Source organism: Planococcus citri, chromosome 1 (genome assembly GCF_950023065.1).
Source record: "Planococcus citri chromosome 1, ihPlaCitr1.1, whole genome shotgun sequence".
NCBI classification, from domain to species: Eukaryota; Metazoa; Arthropoda; class Insecta; order Hemiptera; family Pseudococcidae; genus Planococcus; species Planococcus citri.
Genome location: NC_088677.1, coordinates 45503435 through 45528424, shown reverse-complemented (window position 1 = coordinate 45528424; position 24990 = coordinate 45503435). Strand labels below are relative to the sequence as shown.

Below are 24990 nucleotides of genomic sequence, written 5' to 3'. Positions count from 1 at the left end.
GTCGTTACTGACGTTTCTGAAAGTACTAAAAGTACTAGATTTTCGTCTTCCTCTACACTGTCTATAGTAATAGACCGGTTCATGGTGAGATATTCGGTTTTAATAAGCGTACGGGTACAGCGTGAATTTAACTAATATTTCGTAGTCGAAGGGTTTTTTTCTTTTGTTGTGAGGGTTCACCGGGTTCACCGGGACAACTTTTGCATAAGAAAAACAATGCTTAGACACCCACTATATTCACACAACACTCGTACGCGAACGGGTCTATTACGCATTGCGCGATTTCAGTAATTCTCGGTAATTTTTGTATTTGTATCATTTTAGTCATTTTTGTTTTTTGAAGTAGTTTTTTGGAATTTTTTGAATCACATCTTCAAGTTTTGCCGAATAAAAATTTTATTGATGCGCTATTGAGCTGAAATTATTTGAAAAATGTGTCTAAAGTAAGCACATGCACAGACTACTAGTGACGAGATTTTTTAATATTACAAACATGCAACACTGATAGCCCTGATTTTTTTGTGCTGCTTCATTGTCCGAGTCAACAAAGTACAACAAAGTTTAAAATTTATTGTCAGTAAACGGCACAGGCGCAAGCTCGCGCTCGCGAATCGCGATGTCGATTTCTGATTTCAGAACATTGGATCAACTGCAGCTTCAATTTATAAATAAGTTCAACTGAAATTATTCATTATGAAAAATTAATTAATTGTTCAAATATTTCAGTTTAGAGTTACTGTTCTTTTATAATTTCGGTTACACATCCATCACAATGACTATCGGTCCTAACAGCGCTAAAAAACGGTAAGTTTCTTGTTATTGTACCTTGAATTGGAATTTGGATATGGAAAATGATTATTGATGCAGCACAGTAAAGTTCATCAAAAAGGAAGTTTATTCGATATCAATATGTATTATTTAAAGTCATTATTCGAAGCGGTTATCAACGTAACGAAAGTATAGTACATATACTACACATCAATTCCCAGCGTAGTGTCTAGCGTCATCAGTTTCATGGTTTAGAATTCAGATAATCATGCAGTCTTCGTATTTTTCGAGCTTGTATTATTGTTTATTATTAGCCGGATTCAAGTAGAAGTTGTTATAATAAGAAACTAAAAAATTTATTACTTATATTGATACTTACCTATTCAACTTGAAATTTTCTTTCGGTTTACAGTAATGAACCTCAAGTAGTTCGTTGTCAGAAATGTTTGGAGTATGGCCATTGGACTTACGAGTGCAAAGGTAAACGTAAAATTGTGCTTCGTGAATCACGTACAGCTCAACTTAACAAAAGGATCAAGATTTCTCTCGCGAAAGCCACCTCTGAGTGAGTCCATTTTTTCAATTGTTTTCCTAATTTTACCGAGTACCTATTTCAATTTTCTGAACACGTTGGGTAATCACAGTTTTTCTTCCTCCTGCGTATTCTGTTTTTCTCAGGTTTTGCTTGTTTTTTTATTTTTTTCATTTATCAATTTCTGAACGTGATTATGTTCCCAAAGACGGCTTTGAAGTTTAGCGTGTAGATGGGGAAGAAACAACGATATTAAGTTATTTACCAATTTTGAATGAGAGAGGAAAATAAGGAAAAATCAAAAAAGTAACTACATGTAAAATATCTGATTCGATGGATCCTACATATCGTATTATATTATTCATGTATAAAAAACTCGATTGGCTATTTCAGAATTTGATTATTTTTTTTTTCGATTAGTAGGTACGTATTTTAAAAAATGGTATAATTACGCTGCAAAATGTCTTGATACGCTCAAATTGTGAGATGAACTCATCAGTACCCACATTGAATTAGTTTTTGTCTATGACCTGTTGACCATACTAGTATGATTCTGTTTTATTTGGCGTAGTTCAGCAATATTTGCATCACACTTTTCAACAAATAAGCTGCCTTTTTCTTTCGTTGACTAGAGTTTTTTGAATCCATCGAGTTTTTGCATTCTTGCAAGCGTAACATTTGTGCTGAGAATATCCTTTGATGAGTGATCATAAGTTTTTCGGTGATGAGATTCCTACTGAACGAGAATAGGACTATCTACTTTTGTTCATCTTAGAAATAAGTATACTTCCATGTTGAACGTTTGAATTTATCCTTCAGCTTAATTCTGCCAACGATTCAATTCATGCTTTGTTATTTTCTTCTGTCTAACACGGCGCATCCGTATGAAATTTAGTGTGGAAATACATGGGTCTAGGGGGAGGGGATGTCGCAAAATATTGCTTTATCAATTTACAGTCAATTTTTCAATTTGATTGTAGGCTACATTGAATCACGCACAAGTGTTTTTTGTATACACTTTATGCAAGGAAATGATAAAGGAAAAGTAAATTTTGGTGTATTGTGGAAAAAAAGCTTCATTTTTTCCATTCCGCCACTTCTCTTTTTGAAATTCTGCTTGATTGTATCTCCGTTGGAAATAATTCTATATACTTACGTGATTTTGCTCATCTTTGAAGTAACCGTTTTGTCAGCACGTACGAAAATTTTCCACGCTGCAGTTCAAGTTTGAAACTGTCATTTCCTTTAAGTGTACCCTGATGAAATTTTTGTGCTTTTTTACGAGATATTTCGAAACGATTTTTTTTGTCATTCGATTAAGACTACAGTTGACGTTAAACAAAATGATACGTCATTTTGTGAACGTTTTCGTCTTGCTTGAGTTAGGTACGCATAAAATACGACGACGGACGGACAGAGGCAAAATTTATATTGGAAGTTGGGCGAAAAATTCAATTTGTAAAGCTGTGTGTTTGCGTCGTGTAGTTTTCCACGACCAGTACGATGGTATTATTAGTTGTCGTATAAGTTGGGGACGAATAAAAACTTGGCTGAGTAATGGATAGACGTTGTAAGTTTTATGAGGTGGATATTCTCAAGAGACTTTATATTAAAGGTTACTACCGTACGGTATAGGAATATAAGTTGGGAAAAAGCTCGCCGTATGTAATAAGCTTCTAGCAGGTTTATTGTCAAGTTTGTAATGGCAAGTAGGTCTAGATAGTTGTAGACGACATGTATGATGCAGTTGGATGTATTGCATATCGTTTGCGCACCGTGTACTTACGTACCTTGCCTACACTACACCTATTTTGGTAACGAAACTTGAAAATGAACCTGCTAGGAGCTTGTGTAGGTATACTTTAAGCTTTTCGGGCCAAGTTTTTATTCGTCCCTAAGGCTATGGACATGACATGAGCGTTGAGCGTCAGCGTGAGCGTTTTCAAATTTTCATAGCTCGTTTGACGCTCAAATATCAAAATTGTTTGATATTTCTGAGCGTTGAGAGTCAGCGCTCAGAAATATTATCATCAAAACCGTCTAACGTGGAGATGGCGTTTTTCAAATTTTCGCTCACGCTCAACGCTCATGTCGTACCTGCAGCCTTAACCGCCAGTGTTGAGCGATTATTGGTGGGCAAATCAATTGATAACAGTAATATAAAATAATCCATTTAAAAAATCGTCGACTATTTGATTTTTTTATAGAAATCGTTCGTTGCGCGAAAAACATCGCTGAGCTTTGTAATATAATCCACTCGATAGATTATTTTTTAATTGTAATAATTTCTCAATTATTAGTACCAATTACGCTAATTAATTCGAAATAATTATAATCCCGTACCCGAAATTTAATGCACTCCTATACAAATTAAATGAGAAGTACAAATTCGAATTAATTTCACTTCGGGTACTCGGCGATATTCCTCGTTTCGAGAGGTTGAAATCTTATTAACAACAAAACTTGGTAATAAGTTTCGGAAACCGTAAAGTTAACAACTACTCTACGAATTGCCGAATACAGAACGTTATTAAATTCTCCAAGTGTGAGGTCGTGCTAGAAAATTATTCGTTTCGAAACCACGTAACAATGAAATATATTTTCGTGGCGAATTGTTGGCAGTTTTTCTTTTCCATGTTGAGCCAACTTATTTTTGAACGAGAGGGTAGAAAGAAGATCAAAAAGGATGTATGGTCAACACAGATTTATTCATCTGTATCGTATATTGAAATTCACGCAAATACATTATGTCATTTATTCAATAGAATGCGAGGTAATTTAATTCAACAGCGAGCTATAGTTGAATTTCTTATATGTATGTATATAGCTAACGAAAAAGTGATGCGAAATAAAAACGTTACCTATTAATACATACATATAAACTTAATTACATTTTGAATTTCTAGCAGCTAATTTTTCCAAAACTAATTTATCTCATTTTTTGATAAAAAGAGATCATAGAAAAAAGTACAAGTAAGTATAGAGAACAATCCACCTCCTTTCATTCTCAAAGTCCCTTTCGGTAAAGACGTCGCCATATTGTGGCGTCATCACATGTCAAAATCATCCCTCATCTCTTTGACATCTCTAATTCTCAACAGCATTAAACAATACTATTTTTAAAACTTGAATAAAATCAAGAGAAAGAACCACTCGATATAATTTCGTTGCCAAAAAATTTACAGCTTAAACGCGCCGAAAACTTCGTCGAGAAGTAACCCTTTTTCTTAGCATTTAAAAGAACATATCTCTTTTTTCATCGTGTTTGCGACAGTTTGCGCACCAAAACCAAATCCTATCGTTTAGTCAACATTTCTCTGGATAATTTTCTTTACATTATATCGTAAGCGTCTATTTCACAACAAACCTTCCGTGTAGAGGAAATATTCAACGAATTCAGCCAACTTTTCCATTCCTTAATAATCATTCTCCAAATGAGGAATTTCATTGGCTGGAATGTTATTTGAAACATGGATAACTTTTTGAAAACCTAATTCAAATTATCTCAACTATTTTAAACAAAACATTCCCATGGTGACACTGAATGAGTGGCGTTTTTTCTGGTATTCTTATAGATTCCCACAATATTCGAGTGATATCATCCAGCTTATTCGTGATGATATAAATTAAATTCACCTTCAAGAAATGCTCACTGCTCAGGTTCAAGTTTTCCAGAACTCTGGAATAGGGAACAGCTTCAAGTATGAAGTGGCTGATTGAGATTTTATGGTACATAGGTGCAGGTGCCTGGTAGGAATGAATGATTTGTGCGTACATGAGCAATTTTGTGTTGCTGTAACAGTCTTTAAATATAACTCTCAGGCACTGAGAATTAGTTTTAGTGACTCACGTAACTTCCACGAGTTGTTCAGAGTACTTATCCAAATTGTTTAATTATAGATCGTTTGCTCTGTGGATGGAGTATCAGAAATTACCTTTGAGCGTTACCTGTATAAAACTTGAATTTGTTGATTGAAAGCGCACTTCGCTTCATTGTACATTTTGTACATTTCACAGTTGTTTTCACTCTTTAATGGAAGAATCTGAACGTAATTGTGGCTAAATTTTACTTTTAATTGATTTTCCTCTTGAAAAAAAAAAAAAAAAAAAAAAAAGTCGACTAGGTAGTATGAGAAACTCGAAAAATTTATATTCAATAAAAATCTTAAACATTACAAAACTTGTCTCAATAAAATTTACTCAAACATTTCCAACGCTAATATACCTACCATGTATAAGAAATAGCTGTATTCGAGCTATTTTTTACGATGGCACTTGGGTGCTTTTAATTACACAATAACTCGAAGAAAAAAATTATGATTTAGCTGAATAATCGCGAGAAAAGAAACTAAAGAAAAAAAGAAAGTTGGCAACTGCGACGCACTCGAGAGAAAAAAACCACCCAGTTATAGCCGCCATATTCATCTTTTTATGCTAATAACTTTTCAAAGTTTCATTATTAACAAGAATAAAAATTAAAAGAATCCTTAATGCGAGAAGTTATATCGAGCAACGTTAGCGAATTACCTCGCGTTTTTTCTTTCTTTCTATCTACAGCAATTGAGCGATGATAAATGAAAAAAAAATGAAAAATGAAAAAACTATAAAATATACATCATCGAATACAATGTTCGGAAAAGCCTCAAGTTTGAATTTACATATAAAACTTGAACGACACATTTCTATCGAAAGTACTGCAGACTAACTTTTGAAAAATCTTTCAACTGTTTGTATTTACTTTTTCAAAACTTGAAATTAAAATATTATTCTTCGTCAATTTAATCCTCAATATGCGAGCATTCAAATTTGAAAGCATTAATCATTGAATGTGCATTTTATAAACCAAGCACGTTATTCAGGGGCATGAACGACAAAAACAATGAAAAACAAAAATGAAAGCCATCGTTATAAAATGAGAAAAATTCCATCATCCGAATAAAACGAAAACTATTAACTTTAACGAAGCAAATAATAACTGTTCGTTAAAAATTAAGATTAATTATCGAATGAACGCGATCCTGGTTCGTTTTGCATCCAAACAATATTATTTTTCGTATTTTTATTCACCAACTGACGATAATTATTGATAAAAACGAGCCTTTTCATTTTACCTGAAAGGAAAAAAGAAAATGAGAATTCATCCCTGGAATATTGTTAAGGACAATGCTGCCAATAAACGAGTTTATTGTGCGTCATCATTAATCAGCAGTTTTGGGTGAGTTTCAATGTGAAAGAGTTTCCTTGTAAGTGTACTTCGAGGATTATTCAATTAAGATGCAAAGATGCGAAAGAGTAAATTTTTCACCCTTTGGATTTGATGCTATTAAATGTAGCGTAATATTGCGGTTTAAATACATACATATTACATATATTCTTGTAGTAGGTAGTAGGTACTCACTCGATCAAAGCTTGACGTTGATTTCATAATCTTTGAAAGTTACAGACGTGAGAAAGTAACATGTTTTTTTTTCTCTCAATTTTGACATCATTATAATATACTTATGTACTTACTAAGCTACTCGTACATATCGTATGAAGAGTTCTGCTAGAAAGTGAGACTTAACTTACCTGAAAATAGTGTTTTAATACAAATTCATTTTCCCTCTTCAAGATTGGAAGAATTCATTGGCGTTATACGTATGAAGAATTACTTCTTTAAAAATTACAAGCATGCGGAACCCTCACTTTTATGGTTTAGGTGAACTCAGTTAGTAGATTGCTTCAATTTTTATCACCTAAACAGTTTTCCTTTGAAGGAGCTTTGGAACAAACATACAATGATTCGTATTTTTTGATACGAGTATTATGAGCCACTAAGCATGTTTTAGTTCTTGTTAACTTCGCTCTTTACCTACATGTACTTACCTAATCGATCAGTTAAATCATTAATTTAGGAATTGAATAGTGCCATTAAATAGTCGGTGAATTTTGGTTTCAGTGTTCGATACATGTGCAGTTTGAAGGGGCAAACTGAATTTATCTTCAAAAAAATGAGTAGGTACTAGGTAGCGTTTCTGGTTAGTAATTGGTATTCTATTTATGAAGGAACATGAAATTATTTTCATTTTTTTCCTTGATTCAATATTGAATGAACTATGCAGCATTTCAACATATTAAGATAAAAAAACATTTGACTTGTTATGATAATTTTTTCGTTAATATTTTAAAAATATTCGACGTTGAGGTTCTTGTCTGAATTTTTTTCGAATTTCAAAAAGTTGATTGATTCCACTCAATGAATTTCATTTCACTAAAGTGAACCTTCGTTTATACCTAAAAGCTAGAATATTCCTGATTGAAACAGAAACGATTCGCACTGGTTTATTAAAGAGGGGGGGGGGGGGTTGAATGGTAAAAATACCTACTGAAAATGTTTTCACGACAAAACATTGCCACATTGGCTGAATGAGATGAGCCCCTTTGAAAAAATCTTGAAAACATATTAAATACAGATAGGTACTTATGTATTTCATAAAAAAAAATTACAAATTTTCTAGTTCCTCAAAAAATATTTGTTGAAACGGTGGTAATTAATTACGTCATACTCGTCATACTTACGTGCTCTGAAGTCTGTGAAGCTATAATATGAATGTGATGTACAATGTACATGACGCAATGATGCGTAATTGCGTTTCGCTTTCTTTTATGGTGCAGAATGTTGGTGTATTCGGTTCGGTTCGGTTCGGCTCCTCGGTTTCGACGTACTGCTACTGCTGCTAGACACGCACTCGTAGCTATAATCGGTTCTGCTTCTAGTGGGGGAACAGAAATGCTACGTGATGAAGCGGCTGGGGTCGACTCGTGGATCGATGGTTCCTTCTGTCTGTCAGTCTTTGTTTGTTGGTTGTTCGGTTCGGTTGGGTTAATTCAAAATTGTGTTTTGTTTTCAAGTATTATGGTTTGAGTTCGTGTAGGGTTGCTTTTTGTTCAGTTTTTCTGCTGGTGTATCGTTTTCGCGTTTATTTCAAAATTCTGTGTTGAATAATCGAATTTTTTTTATCATTATCGCTGACTACCGTTATTTTGCGATCGACTCTTCCTGAAACTCTTGTTCCTCGTGTAGTTTGTGAAAATCGAAACAGTAGCCCGTTAAGGTAAGGAAAAATGCTCTTAGTACTCAAATACTAATGTTATGTTCTAAGTTTAATGAAATTCAAGCTACTTTGGGGTACTTAAGTACGTTCCTTTTGGTTTGGCTATCGAAATTGCGAATGCCCGATTTGGATAGCCCGAGTGAACGCAACCCTGTACATTTTGTTTGTGGCCTGTGGCTAACGTAAGAATAGTTTTTTTTTGTCACCATTGTCGCTTCACCCGACTTGAGTCTTACACTAAAGAAACTTGTCAATCGAGATGAGGTACATTACTGTTTATTGTGTAAATCGCGTCGCTGGTTCCCAATGTTCGAGGACGTGGTAACTCGTAGCCGTAACGCGTTTATCATACAATACAAATGAGGAGCTTGGTGACAAAGTTAGACAAACGCCACTGAGGGCGCATACGGAAAGGGACCTAACGACCAAAAAAAAAAAAAAAAAAGTTCTCTGAAATTGTTGTAGGAACGGTTCCTACAACAATTTCAGAGAACTTTTTTTTTTTTTTTTTTGGTTGTTAGGTCCCTTTCCGTATGCGCCCTCAGTGGCGTTTGTCTAACTTTGTCACCAAGCTACTCAAATATATTATGTATTTGTGGTGGTATTACTCGGCCGTCAGCCCCGAGTATTCGTCAAGTATTCCGCCTCAGGTTCGTTCGCCATTGTACATTTTACATTTGCGTTCTTATTGCGTTGCATAGTTGCATTGCATGCGTCCCTATTGAGTAGACTGCTACATAAGCGGCAACTAGCAACAGTGGCAACTTGGCAACTAAATCAAAAAAGTTTGATTTGGTTGCTCATTCCAGCCAATAACCGAGCAACTTCTTATCCACTGTCGTGAAGTTGCTAGTTGCTGGTTGCCAGTTACCGCCTATGTAGCGTAGCACTTAGCAGTACACTCAGAGTTGAGCAGTGAGCATAGGTAAAAATGTTTCTAATTGCCTTCATGAAGTTCTGTTGTTCCATTTTCGTTTTTTTTTTCAAGTTACTTTCCTGGATTTGGTTGATTAAGTATTAGTGGAAGTTTTCCTCTCGGGTGATTTACATGATTTTTGTTTCTTCTCATGATATGATACGATCAATTCAAATGAACCAATTCCAAAAATTCGAGACAAAGTTGTTCAGAAAATATACTGTACTTATGTTATTAGTACTATACTCTCATTAGAAAAGAACAATGTAAATTTAAAACAGATAGTCCACTTGGAGCGCCAATTGGTTGATTCTGGGCGGTTTCTCGAGGTGAAAGGAAAGGAGAGACTTGTGTGAGTTATGTGCCACCTTATTGTTCTTGTCCCGATGTCCCCGCTATAACTGAATCCTTACTAATTTGAATCAACCAATCAGCGTTCCAAGCGGATAAGTTTCGCTTAATTCGCAGTGCAGTAACTTGTATTTCTATTCAACTTTGCCTTGTAATCTCAAAATAGCAAACTTTTTTGGAGAACCCGTTCCATTAACCCTTTCGGCTACGAGACAAACTGACGGATAAAATTTTAAGTGCTTTAAACTGAGTGAGGTCGGTTGCTGCCTAGAACTCAAAATTTGCTGGAAATCGAAAATTCAGAAAGTATTCATGTCACAAATGGCAATAAACCTTAAATTGTCTAATATTCCATTTATGACACCAAATAGCATTTTAAATCAAAATCTAGCCTTCTGAGGAATCTAATATTTCAAGATGAAAATATTGGTAACAAGCATTTTTGAAAATAGAAAAAAAGATGAGCTAAAATAAAATAAGTTTGTGTAAAAAAAGAAATTATTGAAGAAAAACGAGGCATGCGACTTCAGATAGTTATTCAAACTGCAAATGTTTGAAGGTAATTGCTTGTGGGAGGATTAAAATTGATGGAAAAATCTTTGTGTTATAGAGAGCATTTTTTGAAATTTTGAAAACTCGTGTCACAATTCAACCTAAAAAGTATGACATCATTTTCATTTTCTGACACATGCATCTCTCTTGAGGTGATTTGCTTGGGTGAGTAAGTTACCTCAGAAGATGACTAGGTGAACTTTTGCGAGCATTTGAATTTCATGATAGATACTGTGTCATAATACAGCCCTCAATCTGTTTGTCATAAGGAGATAATAAGAATAAAATATGTACGTCATGTTGTGGAATTACTGGAATTACTTTTTAGAAGTCATCTTACAGATAATAAATTGATTGAGCGCAGTCTTTATGACACAGTATCCATCATAAAATTCAAATGCTTGCAAAAGTTCACCCGGTCATCTTCTGAGGCAACTTACTCACCCAAGCAAATTATCTCAAGAGAGATGTATGTGTCAGAAGATGAAAATGATACATATTTTTCAGAATTTCATTGAAAATTAGCGTTGAATTGTGACATGGGTTTTCAAAATTTTGAAAAATGCTCTCTATAACACAAAGATTTTTCCATCAATTTTAATCCTCCCACAAGCAATTACCTTCAAACATTTGCAGTTTGAATAACTATCTGAAGTCGCATGCCTCGTTTTTCTTCAATAATTTCTTTTTTTACACAAACTTATTTTATTTTAGCTCATCTTTTTTTCTATTTTCAAAAATGCTTGTTACCAATATTTTCATCTTGAAATATCAGATTCCTCAGAAGGCTAGATTTTGATTTAAAATGCTATTTGGTGTCATAAATGGAATATTAGACAATTTAAGGTTTATTGCCATTTGTGACATGAATACTTTCTGAATTTTCGATTTCCAGCAAATTTTGAGTTCTAGGCAGCAACCGACCTCACTCAGTTTAAAGCACTTCAAATTTTATCCGTCAGTTGGTCTCGTAGCCGAAAGGGTTAAGGTAAATTATCTGGGCTAAGCTCAAAGGTAGGTATATAACACAGATGCAGCAATAATGTATGAGATTGCTGTTTTAAAAGTGAAAAACGAGGGTACAGTGAGCACTGAACAGTTTCCTTTGACAACACATTGCAGTAATGGATTTATGAATCGCTATTCTCAGCATAAAAAATTGGCCGAAGTACCGTAGAAGCCGCCTTTTTTGAATGCACAATCTGGGAAATGTCCTTCGCATGCGCCCAATGCAATTGTTTATATTCGTCGTAAATACCTGATTGGTGGAAGTTTACTGTTTAGTTTTCAACTTTTTCAACAATCTCTGATCTACCAGACTCCAACCAGTCAGGACCATTCACACTGGATTGTGCGTTCAAAACGTCAGCTTCTTAAACGCAGATTTGAAATATTGGGTATTCCATCACTGTATGGTCGGTCGAAAAGTATTGTTTCAGTGATGAACCGACCGTAGAAACTTCTTGAGTAGTGTGAGTAGGGAACTAGTGTGAGATGTTGTGTTATGTAATGAACCGATGACTGAGTGATGAGACAGAAAATGTTTTTCTACAGATAGCGGTAGTTACATTATTTATGAGATGGATTTGGCGGGCTTTGAATAGAGTGTGCTGAGACTGGTTCATTCGTTAGAAACGCATTTTGTGTGCAAATAATGTAATGCATACTATGATACATAGATGAGCAAGCAAAATATGTTTGTAGTGCAACTTACTCCTCTGATTCCGAAGGTAAAAGACCGAAAGAATCATTAGAAATGTGCAAATTTCCGTAGAAGGTAGAAATTGCTAAAATTGTTCCAGTATGTCCTTAGAGGAATTACCAGTAAGGCCATTCACAAATCGCGTCACCGAAATCACCATAAACTTGAGTCTTGAGACTACCAAAATGAGAAAGTTATCCGTTTTATTTTCTGTAAGACATGTACATAATATATTACCCTTTCGCTTGGTGGGGTGGTATGTTATGTAAGTATGTAATGTACCTACTAGTACTCCACGTCTATGATATGTTTCCATGCGAGAATTTCTAACGTAGAATTTATTCGTGCGAGAAAATTAGTATCCCATTTTCCAGCATAAAGCATCCATTCTTATTAATAAGGCAGCCGAAGAATAAAATTGTCAGTACCTATAAAAACTACCAACATTTTACTTTGTTAAACCTTTTTGTACTCTTTCTCCGTTCTCACCCTAACGCATGTTTACGAATCTTTTGTACACATGTCCAAAACAACTGTACAATGTTATAACACGTATCTTTTGGAAAGGCTATCCCAGCATATTACTAATACAAAATAATGTATTTTCCGGTTACCCAATTTTCACAGATTCTGTGGAAGCAAAAAAGTTGAACTAATAGGGAGAAAACATTTCAGTTTCACGTTTTTTTTGTTTAATTCACTGTAGTAATCAATTGAAAACAGGCATTCTCTTTCGTTATGAAGTCGTAATGTACTCGATACGATTTAAACCTCTAAGAATGCAGCGGCAGTGGTAATAACATTGCTATTTGCTTGCTGAAAAACGCATAGAACGCAACGCAATGTTTATAGGAAGATTTTCTTAAAGAAAATTGAACTTCCCTCAGTGAAACCACTGAGAAAGCTACACAAGATATCTCGATCAAAGATGATTTTAAAAAAACATAAAACTCGTAACTTTTGCTATTGGTTGATGAAGCGGCGGCAGAAAAAAAAACGCAAAGGAAAAGAAAAACGCGCCAGCAGCTTTTGATATAATTTTTCATTCTAATTCTACTCCATTCAAAGTTCGTTATTTTTAAAAAGAGATCAACGAAATTGCTCGACTACAAAATAAATACAATTAAGAGAAACGAAAGTAGAGTATAAAGAAAACACCTAGTTGAACCATTATTTTTTAAAGTTGGATAACACAAACGAAAAGCCTTTTAATAAAGATAAATGTCGGCGTAGAACAAGCATTATTTTTTTATGTTTCACGAAAAGTATCTCTCCACGTTGCACACGTAGGTACTCGAATAATTTCATTTAGAGCAAAGAGAAAAATGCTTTCAAAATAACCTAACTTAACAACGCGACAATGAGTGCAGCATTCATTTTTTATTTTTTTTATGTTTCCTTAGTCGATTTAATTAGCCACCGGCTTTGAAATAATTTTTATAAGGCTTTTTTGTACCTGCTTATTATTATAGCAACAGTCTTATTTATTTTTAGAAAATGAAAATAAAATCGAGAAAAAAGATTTGCTGGACGATTTCTACGAGAAATAAACTAATGAAAACGGAAACAACTGAGATGAAAAGGAATCAGGGAAAATATTACAAAAGTCGTGTGTAACAAGCGCAAATAATGAAACTTTCGATGCTTTTCTTCCCCTCCCTATCATCTACTCCGCGTATTTGACGAGACATACCTACATCCTGTCAGAACAAAATCGAGCTTTTCTTGCGGTGTGTTTTCGGACTTGTGCCATTAAACGAAATAGTCCGAAAGCAAGTAAATGTAATTGTCGCGAAAGTATACCGACGATTCGACGCCTTTCAAATTACGAAATTTTTTCGTTTTCAGTCGCCTAGCAAAGTTTTGTAACACGATAAAAAAATATATCAAACAGATCGCAAGGCGAAAATCAGCGCAAATCTTGGCGTTGAGAAAAACTCAAAGTCACGTGCAAATACAAGATATAAAGCTAAATAAGAAGTGAAAAAACACGCCTTGTCAATTTCTTAATCCGGCGTCTCTGGTAACAAGCGTCGCCTTTAAATTAATTTTTTTTTCGTTATCGTTCCTGCTTGAATTACATTCACTCGATAACGTATTTTTTTCCCGAACCAGCGACAGTTGAAAAATTTCGTAAGAAAACAGCTAACTGCGGATTTTTCTTTTATTTTATGAAACCATAAAGTTTATCGATACTCTGGTAATTTTGTTTTTTATACTGGTAGTTGTTTTTTCCCCCTCGAAATTAGGTAGAAAATAAAATATGAATCTTATGGATTCCCAGACGTAAACTTTTCTAGACATGAACTCTTCTCGTTTCCAATTAAAATTTTCCATTACATTGATTGAATCCATGCATCACGTTGATTTTTTTTTCGTAATTTTTATTTTACAAAAGCCATTCATTTTTTCGGATTTTTCTCGCATTAGGCGAAGGTTTTTACACGCCATACGTCATTTTTCATCAGAGTGCCAAAATCTCCCCCTCTCACCTAATCGATAAATAAGTATTCAACTCGTTCAAAAGTTTGTAACTTTTTTCTGCACATATAATCGATAAATTATCAACGTCTATTAATCAGTTTGACGTGCGACCCAAACAATACACGTCTTTAATCGAGCAACAAGGTTCCCTTCGTAACCCATTAGCGCTCAGAAATTAAATCTTTTTTCACCCTAAAAAAATCCTCAAAATATCGTTGAACTTCTATTCGAATCATCATTAAGGAACTTTTGCTTTGTTCGGCGTGTCGCGTCATTCATGAAAAAAGAGAGAAAAAAACCTTCAGCGGCTGTCGAAAAATTACCTTTTGACGGAGATGAATTTTTGGGTGTATTTTTTTTTTTTTTTTTGATTTACTACGCGACGACGACGTCTCTAGCTAACGTAGTTAATCAACCAATTTGGTGGTCGAAAAAGGATGAAAAAAAGCAACCCCTCGACGACGACAAAACCATCTCAAATGCGAAAAAATTACGCTGTCACTTGTTGCGGTTCGCTGCCGAAAGGAAACGAGAAACAAAATGACAAAGTAGACGTTTTACGTGATGAAGTTCGCTTTTTTCGGTTGTATGCGAAAGTTATCATATACCTGTGTGTATTCATTTCAAATGAAATACTCCACGGATTATGAAGCGAGTAATTAATTTTTTCATGATTACCTGGATATTTCTACCGTCGACTCAAATAATCGAATACAACGTGTCACACATGAAAAGCAGAACCCCAATCAAACAGATAAGATGTGTCCTTATGTATACCTTTACCTACCTACTCGTATCATCTCGAGGTGTATTTTGACACGAGCTTTGGCGCGAAGGGTTATGTATTTCACATTCGCTCAAAAGGGTACTTCTTTTTAAAATCACTTCACAAAGGTTGTTTGCTCTTGAAAAAACCCATCACGACTCGTAACATAACAACGTTATCTAAAAAATCTGAATGTAAAGTTCACTTGTCGTGATCAACTATACAATACATACGATTTATCTATACCATTTGTACCCTTGAAGTATCAGAAATTTCAAGCGATTTCAACACCAATACCTTTGACAAAAGGGTCGGCTATTGGTTGAAATGATGAAGGTTCCTTCTCATTTTTATTTTGAAATGTTTTACTTTACCATGCATTCTGACACTGGACAAATTCTTCAACATTGTGTGAGTGTTGCGCCAGAAGACGCATTAATAAACAATACGCTGTCCAAGAATTCCAGCCGATGTTTTATACTTTTATTTTCAGAGATCTCCTGTTTTCGTTGTTTAGATTCGTGATTGGAATCAAATTTTTTCAACTCGACAGTTGTTGGCGTCACTCCATTTTATTGATTCATAATTCCAATTGTTCCAAATAGCAAATTCTACGTTTAAATCTGATTATCCTTTTCGCGATTCTGTCCAACAAACGGTACAACAGTCACGTAATACGAGTATTTCATACGACAGTCGTTAAGGGGGGGGAGGGTGGTGTGGGGACGAATGTTTCCTCTGGACGAGATAAATTCAAAGTCGATAGGAAAAAAACAACCTCGTCAGCGATTTCTTTAGACACGTACGAACGAGTACGTCTTCGGAAGCAAATTCCATCGCAACAGCATAACCGAGAAGATGCTTCGGGGAATATTGCGTCTTCACTGTATAGAGAAATAATTTACATAAGTGCTCTTCCACTACAGGTAGGTACTATTGTGCAGCCGCATCCTTCCTATTGCGCCAACCAATTCCAAGAAAAGTAACACTTCGTTATTTCACAACTTTTTCTCATTCATTAGCATGTTCTTAACGCGCTTCAACTTTTCCAATATAAATTTTCGGGCGCAATAATTTTCTTGGCGCGTATTGGGTACCTAGTATGCGCCAGAATTTACGTCAACATTACCATCTTTCACTATATACTTATTTGCATTTTTCTACTATCTTCAACCATCAACCTATATACCATGCATTAATCATATGCAAATATCACAAAAGTAACCCAGCTCTTTGCAGTTATAACCTTCTACGGCGGTAACACAATTTTTTTCAACTTCCGCCTTTTTTGTGTTTTGTTTGATACATGTAAAAAAAAAAATGATAATTTTCAGTTGTACATATTTGAACAACTGGAATCGAAAAAACAAACCATCGCGCTCTCTAAATCAAGCGTCGACGTGAAAATTTAATTATAAAAGCTCCCATCTTCTGGGCTTGGCTTATCCTTGCTTTATGTGTATGTGCAATTGTACCCACTACCCATACAAAGTATGTATACAAATAACGTACATTGCGTCGGCGAATTAGAAGTACGAGTAAAACGACCTTTTCAAGTTGAATTTTATGATTTCAATCTGATTACAGATTTATTTTCATTTTCATGGCAAGTAATGTGAACGTTACGTGTAGGTATTCTGTATGCAATATGGATTACCATAAACCCAAAATATGGACTAAAGATCATTTTAATGAGTCTATGGGTAGGATTATTAATTTCTTATCTGCAGCGAAAAAATAATATGTAATTCGTAGCTAATGATAAATGTCTGAGCTAGGTGGATTATTCATTGATACTTCATAAAACTAAAAAAGAAAAATATATTTACAGCAATAAAAAATTTGATAATACATATAACAATAAACAAACATATTTGTTGTGAAAAATCATGATGATTGATTTGCAGTTTCCAACTAATAATCGATGTTACATCTTTTGAAGCAGTAAAGTTCTGCAAAAGGATTTCCGGCGCACTTTGGTCGAAAGTAATGACTGCTGATTTTGAACGTTTTCTTGAGACAATTTAAAATGTTTGGGTGGCTTTTTAAAATTTCTTGCATTTCTTATTAAAGTATTCGATGTAAATTCACTTTTAACTTTTCATACACGGGTAAAACTAGTATGATTATGTCAATACAAAAAAAATAATCTATTTCACGATATAATTCAAATGGTAATACACGAAGGACGTCTCGGAAATCTTTTCACCTTCCATCTTCATCTTCAGCTCGAAGTAATCAATTACAAGTAAATAAAAACAATAATAAAAATTAAGAAAACAGAACAAAGCCAAATATTATTTCAATATTTACGAATGTATTGGATGAAATGTTCTCTCAATGGTGTCTTCTAATTCTACCATGATTATACAGGGTGTCCACAGGTCTGGAAAACCTGGAAAACCTGGAAAAGTCAGGGAATTTTGTCGGTCTGGAAAAGTCGGGGAATTTCGTAATTTTTACGCAAAATTCCTGGAATTTTGAAAAAACGATCAATTGAAAATTTTGAATAAGGACCTATGATGAAAGGAAAACACTGTTTTTCACTTCTCGAAACGCAAATTTTCAAAAGCTTTTGCCCTCGCTTCGCTCGGGCTTGTTTCTTTTATTTTTCAAAAGCAACATCAAAATTTCTAGATTATAAAAATCAAGTTTTTATGCCAAAAAGTGAACTCCTCACGAAAAAAACATCGTTTTTAAGCATCTCGAAATACATACAAATTCACAAGAGCTTTCGCCCTCGCTTGGGCCTGTGCTGTTTTCTTTTTCAAAATCAACTTCCTTCAAAAAAAAACCATAATTCGAATACTAATTCTAAAATTTTAAAAGCCAAAAAAAAGCTACTCGTCCTCACATAAAAAAACCTCGTTTTTATGCCTCTCGAAACTCAAATTCTCAGAAGCTTCCGCCCTCGCTTCGCTCGAGCCTGTTCTCTTTTCTATTTCTTTTTCAAGAGTAAACTTCCTTCAAAAAAACATCCATTCCAATATTAAAATTTAAAAAACCAAAAAATAAACACTCTTCGCATTCAAAAAAAAAACTCGTTTTCAGGCATCTTGAAATACAAATTTTCGAAAGTTCTCGCCCTCGCTTCGCTCGGACCAATTTGTCTCTCATTTTGAAATGAACAAATTTCACATTTTGAGGCCTTCAAAAATCAAAAAAAAAAAGAAAAATTTTCATAAGTTATATGAATATATAAATGTATTTTATCAATTGGCCAAACTTAATGCATGTTTTATTTATTTTTAATTAGAAAAGTTAATAATCAAAGTTGAGCCGTTTTTTATATCCGAAGAAGTACCTATCCAGTTCGGAGAGAAGCTTATGAAAAAAAATTACCCCCCCCCCCCCAAAAAAAAATTAATTAAATTATGGGGTGAGCATAGAAAATTGAGAAAAATGGTCTGGAAAAATGGAAAAATTGGTCTGGAAAACCTGGAAAAGTCAGGGAAAATCATTTCCAGAAATGAGTGGACACCCTGTTATAGTTTGAAATCGTTACATGAACTTATGTGATTGAAACTGATGAAACGCAGTGAAATCACCCCGTGTTTGTTATCATTCAAGAAAACTTCGCCAACTCAGCGAGAACTTTTGCAATCAATAATATAAAGAGTCATTAACGTCCTAGTGTCACAATAAGCTATGACCTAGAAGTTCGTGAAAAACACACCATATTTCTTCATTGCTTGCATTACAATTTGTCGTTTTTCGAACAATTACTATGTTCGCCTTTGTAAGATTAATAGCTTTCAAAAATTAATTTTGAAGCTGTCTTTGTAATGAGATACAAAACATGAAATGCCGCCTGTTAAATGACCGTACATAATGAAGAATCGCGAGCTTCCTCGACTTATCTTACGTTTTTTTGAAAGGAAAATGCTATACCTATTACCTACTGAAAAGAATTTCGAGAAAGAAGCCATTTCCGAAGAAGATATGTATGTATTTCAATGAGAGATGAAACAAACTTCCTCGATTTTTATAATAAAAATACATACCATTGTAAAAAATTTGAAAAACAGTTCTCAACAATAGAGGGAAGAAGGTACTTATGTTATTCTCCAAGAATTTCACTGCTGCAGAAGGTTCATTTGTCAGGAATGTAGTTCGATGGATTCGATACGAAACGAGAAAAAACGTACTCGCATATCTGATGAGTAGGTAAGGATATTTTCCTGCCAAATATTCACTAAATTGCAAGAAATCATTCGGCAGTTGCGGTGAATTTTTGAAATCATCAATTGGTAGAAGTTATTAACGTTGTGACGTTCGATTAATAAAATAAGGAATGTAAAACCGTAGCCTCAAAATTCGATTCACATTGCGTTTGAAGACTTCATTTTTTTAGGGCACAAAAAATACAACTGTAAAAATTACTTCACAAATCGAAAGAGAGGTTACGGCTTTCTTCGCCTACTCTTCAGCGTTCGTTCGAATTACATGTGCTTGCTTGGAACATCAAAATGAAATATAAAAAACAACCACCATAGGGGAAAACACTTTCAAATACTTTTTAAAAGGTTTCGAATTCTAAACGTGGCAAAAAGCTCGCAAATTTTTTCTCGCACCTTGAAATAAAACAACAAACTGTTTGCCTGTACCAATCCCGTTATACTCCTCCATTTACATTCACATTGCGCCTCAAATTTACACAAGCTTCAACAACTACGCCAAGTAGGCCTGCATTCTCTATCCTCGCATATACGAGTACTTAGCTACTACAACCTACCTAAGTACATACCTACCTACGTACCTGAAAAAAGTGAGCTTACTAGAAAAAAAAAGTTCTATCTATTCGGAATGCTATACTACCGAGAAAAAAAGAACGCAAACACCACTTTCTTAAATCTTAATATACCTTACGACACCGTTATTCCGCAATTTTAGATTTATTTCGCACTTTTTTTTATTATTATTATGCTCTCGCTACGTTAAAAATATGGCCTGTTTTTCCTTTCGTTTTTCACCGTTTCACTCCTTCTCGCAATGGTACATAACTTATAAAAAGCAGCGTTAGTAAAATTTATAGTGCAACGAAACGCGTAGGTATACTTTCGGTTTAACGTCGCCTTTTCCCTTTCATCCCTCGAATTTCGCCACTATTAACCGCTTATTATCGCTACACTCTATAGAGGTACTTACTTATACCTATTTCATCGAACTTTGGAAGTGAAACGGCTTGAATTTCTATCGCGAATACTGAAAACCCCTCTCGTATCGTTTAATTAACGCGATCGTATTTTCGATATTCTATCGACCATGTGTCAACGTTAGAAAAAGTACCTATGTGAAACACGAACGGATGAAAAGTAAGTACTTATACCCGAGTATCAAGTGATATAAAACTATCTCGAAGAATATTTGACGCTGCCAGATTTAATGGAATTTATTCTCGCGAGACTATTCCTCGTGTGTAGGTTTCAGAGAAAAAAAAATACATTATATAACTCAATTATCTGTGGTACGTAATGCTTATACGTATCTATCTAGCACCATTTCTAGAAAAGGAGATAGGAAAGCGAGCAAATAACGCTATAAATGCTACATCGAGGGCAAATTTTCAAAATCTTGTTCGTCTATTTCTCTAGTTGTGTTTTCCGCCACGTCGTATTTATTGTGTACGTTCATTACTATTCATAACCCGCGGCCGATATTATCGTATTTTTCTCAGCTTATTCGTTTTCCTTCATCTTGTACACCAAAACTATAACCGATTTTTCACGCCGAGATTTATGTACCTCTACATACGCCCGTATACGAATAAAATTCAAACTCCATTGTATGTACCTACTCTTCTGGGTATGTGCAAAAACAATCCACAAAAGAAATGAATGCGTTTTAAGAAGATTTTTCCTTCTAAACTCAGCTCATTCTAATGATCATAGGAAAACGTTTGAAATAAAATAATTTTTTTTTTTTTAAATTTGAATCAAAATATTCCTGCGAATGTCATTCATAGTGAGATTTAAGAAATCAGGTGAATTTCAAGGTGACATCGAGTGTTGGTGAACTCCAAGTCGATGGCTTCTTATTCGATAACGAATGAGTGACCGAGTAATTTCAAAAAGTATTTCAAAGCATCTGCGAAGTTAACATTACTTGAGTGAATGAGTGAGCAAATGAATGATCAATCGTGATACCGATTCATTTTGTGTTTCAGGGGCGGTTTTCGTTCTGTTTCCGCTTAAGACTCGCGTTTCACCCTTTGTTGCGGAATTCATTGAAGTACCTACAGCTTTTCAAGTTGAAAATGCGTCCTTGCATTTCATTTCACTTCTAAATTTTTAGCTCCAATATTCAACTTTCTTTCTTCATACCCAATCCAAACATATTGTATCAAACTATTGATAAATATCAATATCAACGAAGGTTTCCAAAAAAAAAAAAAAAAAAATTACGATTCAGTTTCGAATTAGGTACATCTTCTTGGATAAATCATGTACGAATGCATACAAACATCGTTTTTCAAATAGAAACTCACGATTTCCTTCCAGCACGAGGAAAATTTTCTCACGAACGTGGCTCCGGCTCGTATACAATTTTCGCAAATACACGTAGTACATCTATTTGACGGAATGATACAAAAGATCTGACTAATGAGAAAAAATACACCGAAAGTTATGTAAATACGGGGATAGCGCTTCGATTTATAACCCTGCTTTAAATAATAATACATACAATTCGTGAAATATCTGCTTGAATATCGATTTAAGAAAATTCATTGTTATTATTGTCATGTGAAATGCAGCTTTTATCATGAAAATGCGTATTTTTTCGAATCATTTCGCAATCTTTTCTTGTTGTAAAAAAGTGGAAGCCCGGTTGCTACGAAGCCTGTTTAGTATAATTTTGATATAAAACATTTATTGTAGGTAGTATATGGGTAGTATGTATGTACTTATATTCAAACTCAAAATCGCAGGTCACTGCATTCAGAGATAATGATATGCTTCTATCTATACCTACTCTTTTACAAAAATTCATTTTAAAATTTTTCAGTTGAGCCCTTGTTTCATGTTTTTGCATATTTTATTGATAGAATTCTTCAACGAAACCGTGTTTTTTATCTTCAAACGTTTTAGATTTAGAATTGACCCTCTCTTAGTTTTGTCAGGTTCAGTCTGTGTCGATGCAATTTGAATCAAGATCATTGATGATTTTGATATGTAGTTATTTTCCTATGTCATGCCACATCTCGCTAAATTCCTTTTTTATGCGTTGAAAATTTGTCAATTGATAGGTGGTTTTTTGGAAATCCATGTTGAAACTAGTCGCGAGGCTTTTTGCTATAATAATTAAATTGCAATCATCGAAGTCTTGATGCTGAATTTGTGGGAGGAAAAAAACGTCTCAAATAAACTGCAAAAATTCTTTGAAAATCTCAAGATGTTTGCGTTTTATTTTTTCAATAGATTTTGTTTTGATGGCTCGAAGGTTTCCGTCAGTGCGCAGCATGAGAAATTGCTTATAACTATGCAAACATTTCATTCAATTTCAGCAATTGCTATATTCTTGATGTTGTATTTAGTAGCAATAATAGTTTCTTTATTCACACCGTCGCAGTTCACCACGATTTAATTTTTCTATGAAAATATCCTACTGTTAGTGGTGGTGTACCTCGCTTTACCTTAGCAGCTAACTAGCTAACCTCCCTGTGGATGAAATTAATGCAGGATTAATCGAATTTGTGCGTCGAAATATTCGATGTAGTTTCATCATTACTGGACAGAAATGTCAAAATTGAAAACCATTTGTTATTATAGGAACACCCATTTTGTCTTTTTTAAAAATACGTATTTCTTTTTTCTCTTTTTTTTTTTTTTTTTTTTGGTGGGTTAATTGCCGTCAACTTCGGTTGCACACCCAGCAATAACTTATGCGAATCGCCCTCTTTGGGCTCTGGTTCTCTAGACTTTTTCTAACTTTATTTCCAACTCTTTGTAAAACGATTTCAATAGAAGCGTAGGTACATTTCATCTATGCAGAAATATTGGTGATGATGAGTAAAGTAGATAGGTGATAGGTATCTACTAGAACGTGAAAAAATTCGTACCAATATCGTTTACCACGCGACACCACGTGGAATAAATTTTACGCAAAGGATTTTTTCTGTCTGAATCGTTTATTTTGGTGATTTATTTGTTACTCGTCGACCGAGGTAATTAAACGTAGACGAAAGTAATAGCTTTTCCATAGGAAAACATCATTATAACGAAAGACTGGTTAGGTTCGAATAAAAGCGCACGTTTGCCAAAATCAATTTAAATTGCCTGGTGGAAATGATTAGGGACCGGCTTGGCGCTGCCGATACCGATGCTGCTCAACAAGCAGACAACCGAAGCGGTTAAAAGTTGAGAAATAAATTTATAAAATCCGGAATTAATACGACCGACTATATACGAAGAAGACTAATGGTCGATGAGTTAATGGGTATTGAAAATCACGTTGGGAATTTGGCTTTTCATTGTTTTAAATAGCGAAAGATGAGACGAGGCGGGGATACAAAGGCGCACTGTTAAGCCGATTTTCAAATATCTCGCGCAAAAAAAGAATTAGGGTTGAAAAAGACTGACGAGAAGTGGTTTTATTTCGTTTTTCCGTAACTTGGGCTCGCGTTGACTCTTAACACGTCCGGTAGTACTAAATTTTTATTACGAGCCATATTGTGGTCTCTCTCTCTCTCGAGATGCTTTGTATGCGAGCTTCGGTATTGTTATAATAGCAAATGTGATGGGATACGATGGTGTACCGAAAGGTTTTAGAAAATGAATTATTTGTCGATTGTGGCTCGGCCAACATTCTAGGTATTATGGTTATTTATAGTTTCAATTTCTATACGGATGTTGCTGTATCTATCTCTATAACCGCGAATACCTTGTTTCTCATCTTTTGATGAAATTGTTTAAAGGCTTCATTTTGTTTTTACGCTTCATTTTATAGATTATCTTGGAGTTTGAATATATTTTAAGTCCCAATGTGTTCAGAATTTTCTTTTCTTAGCTCTAACTGTTCTAACCTTCGTCCCAGCTTTTTTTGCGGTATATTATTTATTGCCACTTCACTCATCTAACCCTTGGTTTTTCTCATTTGAAAATTTTTTAGTATCGAAAACGTTATTCAGAGCGAATCTGCATTAAGAAGAGATTCTTCGTCCTCTTCATCTTCTTCATCGTCCTCATCATCGGATACTGATTCCAATTCTTCGGATTCCGAAGCTGTGGGTAATAATAAATCTAATGATAATAATAGTAGCTCCTCTAGCGATTCGTCCTCTAGCAGTTCATCGAGTTCTGTATCATCCAGTGATAGTGACTCTTCTGACGACTCCTCTGATAGCGATGATGATTGAAATGACCATAAAGATGTTTTTTTTGTCGAGATGTTCGCGATCTCATACCTATTGATGTTTTTTTTTGTTTAGCCAAGACGATATTGTGTCGTAAGCGTTTAATTATTATGTACATAATTTGTTTGTTATTTTGTTTTTTTTTTTAACAATTGTGCATTTCTTTTTATAGTTTTTCTACATGTGTTCCTGAATGTTTTAGTTTTGATTGTATGTATATCAGTTTTAAAGAAACACGATGATTGACATTTCTCTTGTGCTTTTTAAATATATGAAGAGACATGTCACCTTTTTTTAAAATTTTTATTTTTATTATTATTATTATTATCAACGTTTGAATCGCCAGATATAGTAGAAGAGCTATACCCAATGCGATTGCCCTGAAATAACTGAAAGCTGGGACTGGTCTCAAAAGTTAGTATACATACCCCTATTTTAAAAGCACTCGGTCTGCCAATCCGCAGCTGCTGCTT

The 24990-nt window shown here is 34.5% G+C and overlaps 2 protein-coding genes across 2 annotated transcripts in view; both read left to right on the top strand.

Moving 5' to 3' along the window:
- Window positions 1-567: 567 nt before the first annotated feature.
- Window positions 568-24810, top strand: LOC135832264 (zinc finger CCHC domain-containing protein 10-like). Its single transcript, XM_065345413.1, has 3 exons — window positions 568-804; window positions 1181-1333; window positions 24274-24810. Exons 1-3 carry the CDS (start codon window positions 773-775, stop codon window positions 24518-24520), a joined length of 432 nt encoding a protein of 143 aa, XP_065201485.1. The 5' UTR covers window positions 568-772; the 3' UTR covers window positions 24521-24810.
- LOC135832260 (protein phosphatase 1 regulatory subunit 37) overlaps window positions 8161-24990 on the top strand; it is a 122816-nt gene continuing 105986 nt past the window's right edge. The window contains exon 1 of the mRNA XM_065345401.1: window positions 8161-8394. The gene's annotated coding sequence lies outside the window, so the exon portion shown is untranslated. The remainder of the gene's footprint in view (window positions 8395-24990) is intronic.

Coding starts and splice junctions, on each gene's coding strand:
- LOC135832264 (XM_065345413.1), top strand. CDS start 773: ATGACTATCGGTCCTAACAGCGCTAAAAAACG. Junction 805..1,180: donor CCTAACAGCGCTAAAAAACG/GTAAGTTTCTTG, acceptor TTCGGTTTACAG/TAATGAACCTCAAGTAGTTC. Junction 1,334..24,273: donor CTCGCGAAAGCCACCTCTGA/GTGAGTCCATTT, acceptor AAAATTTTTTAG/TATCGAAAACGTTATTCAGA.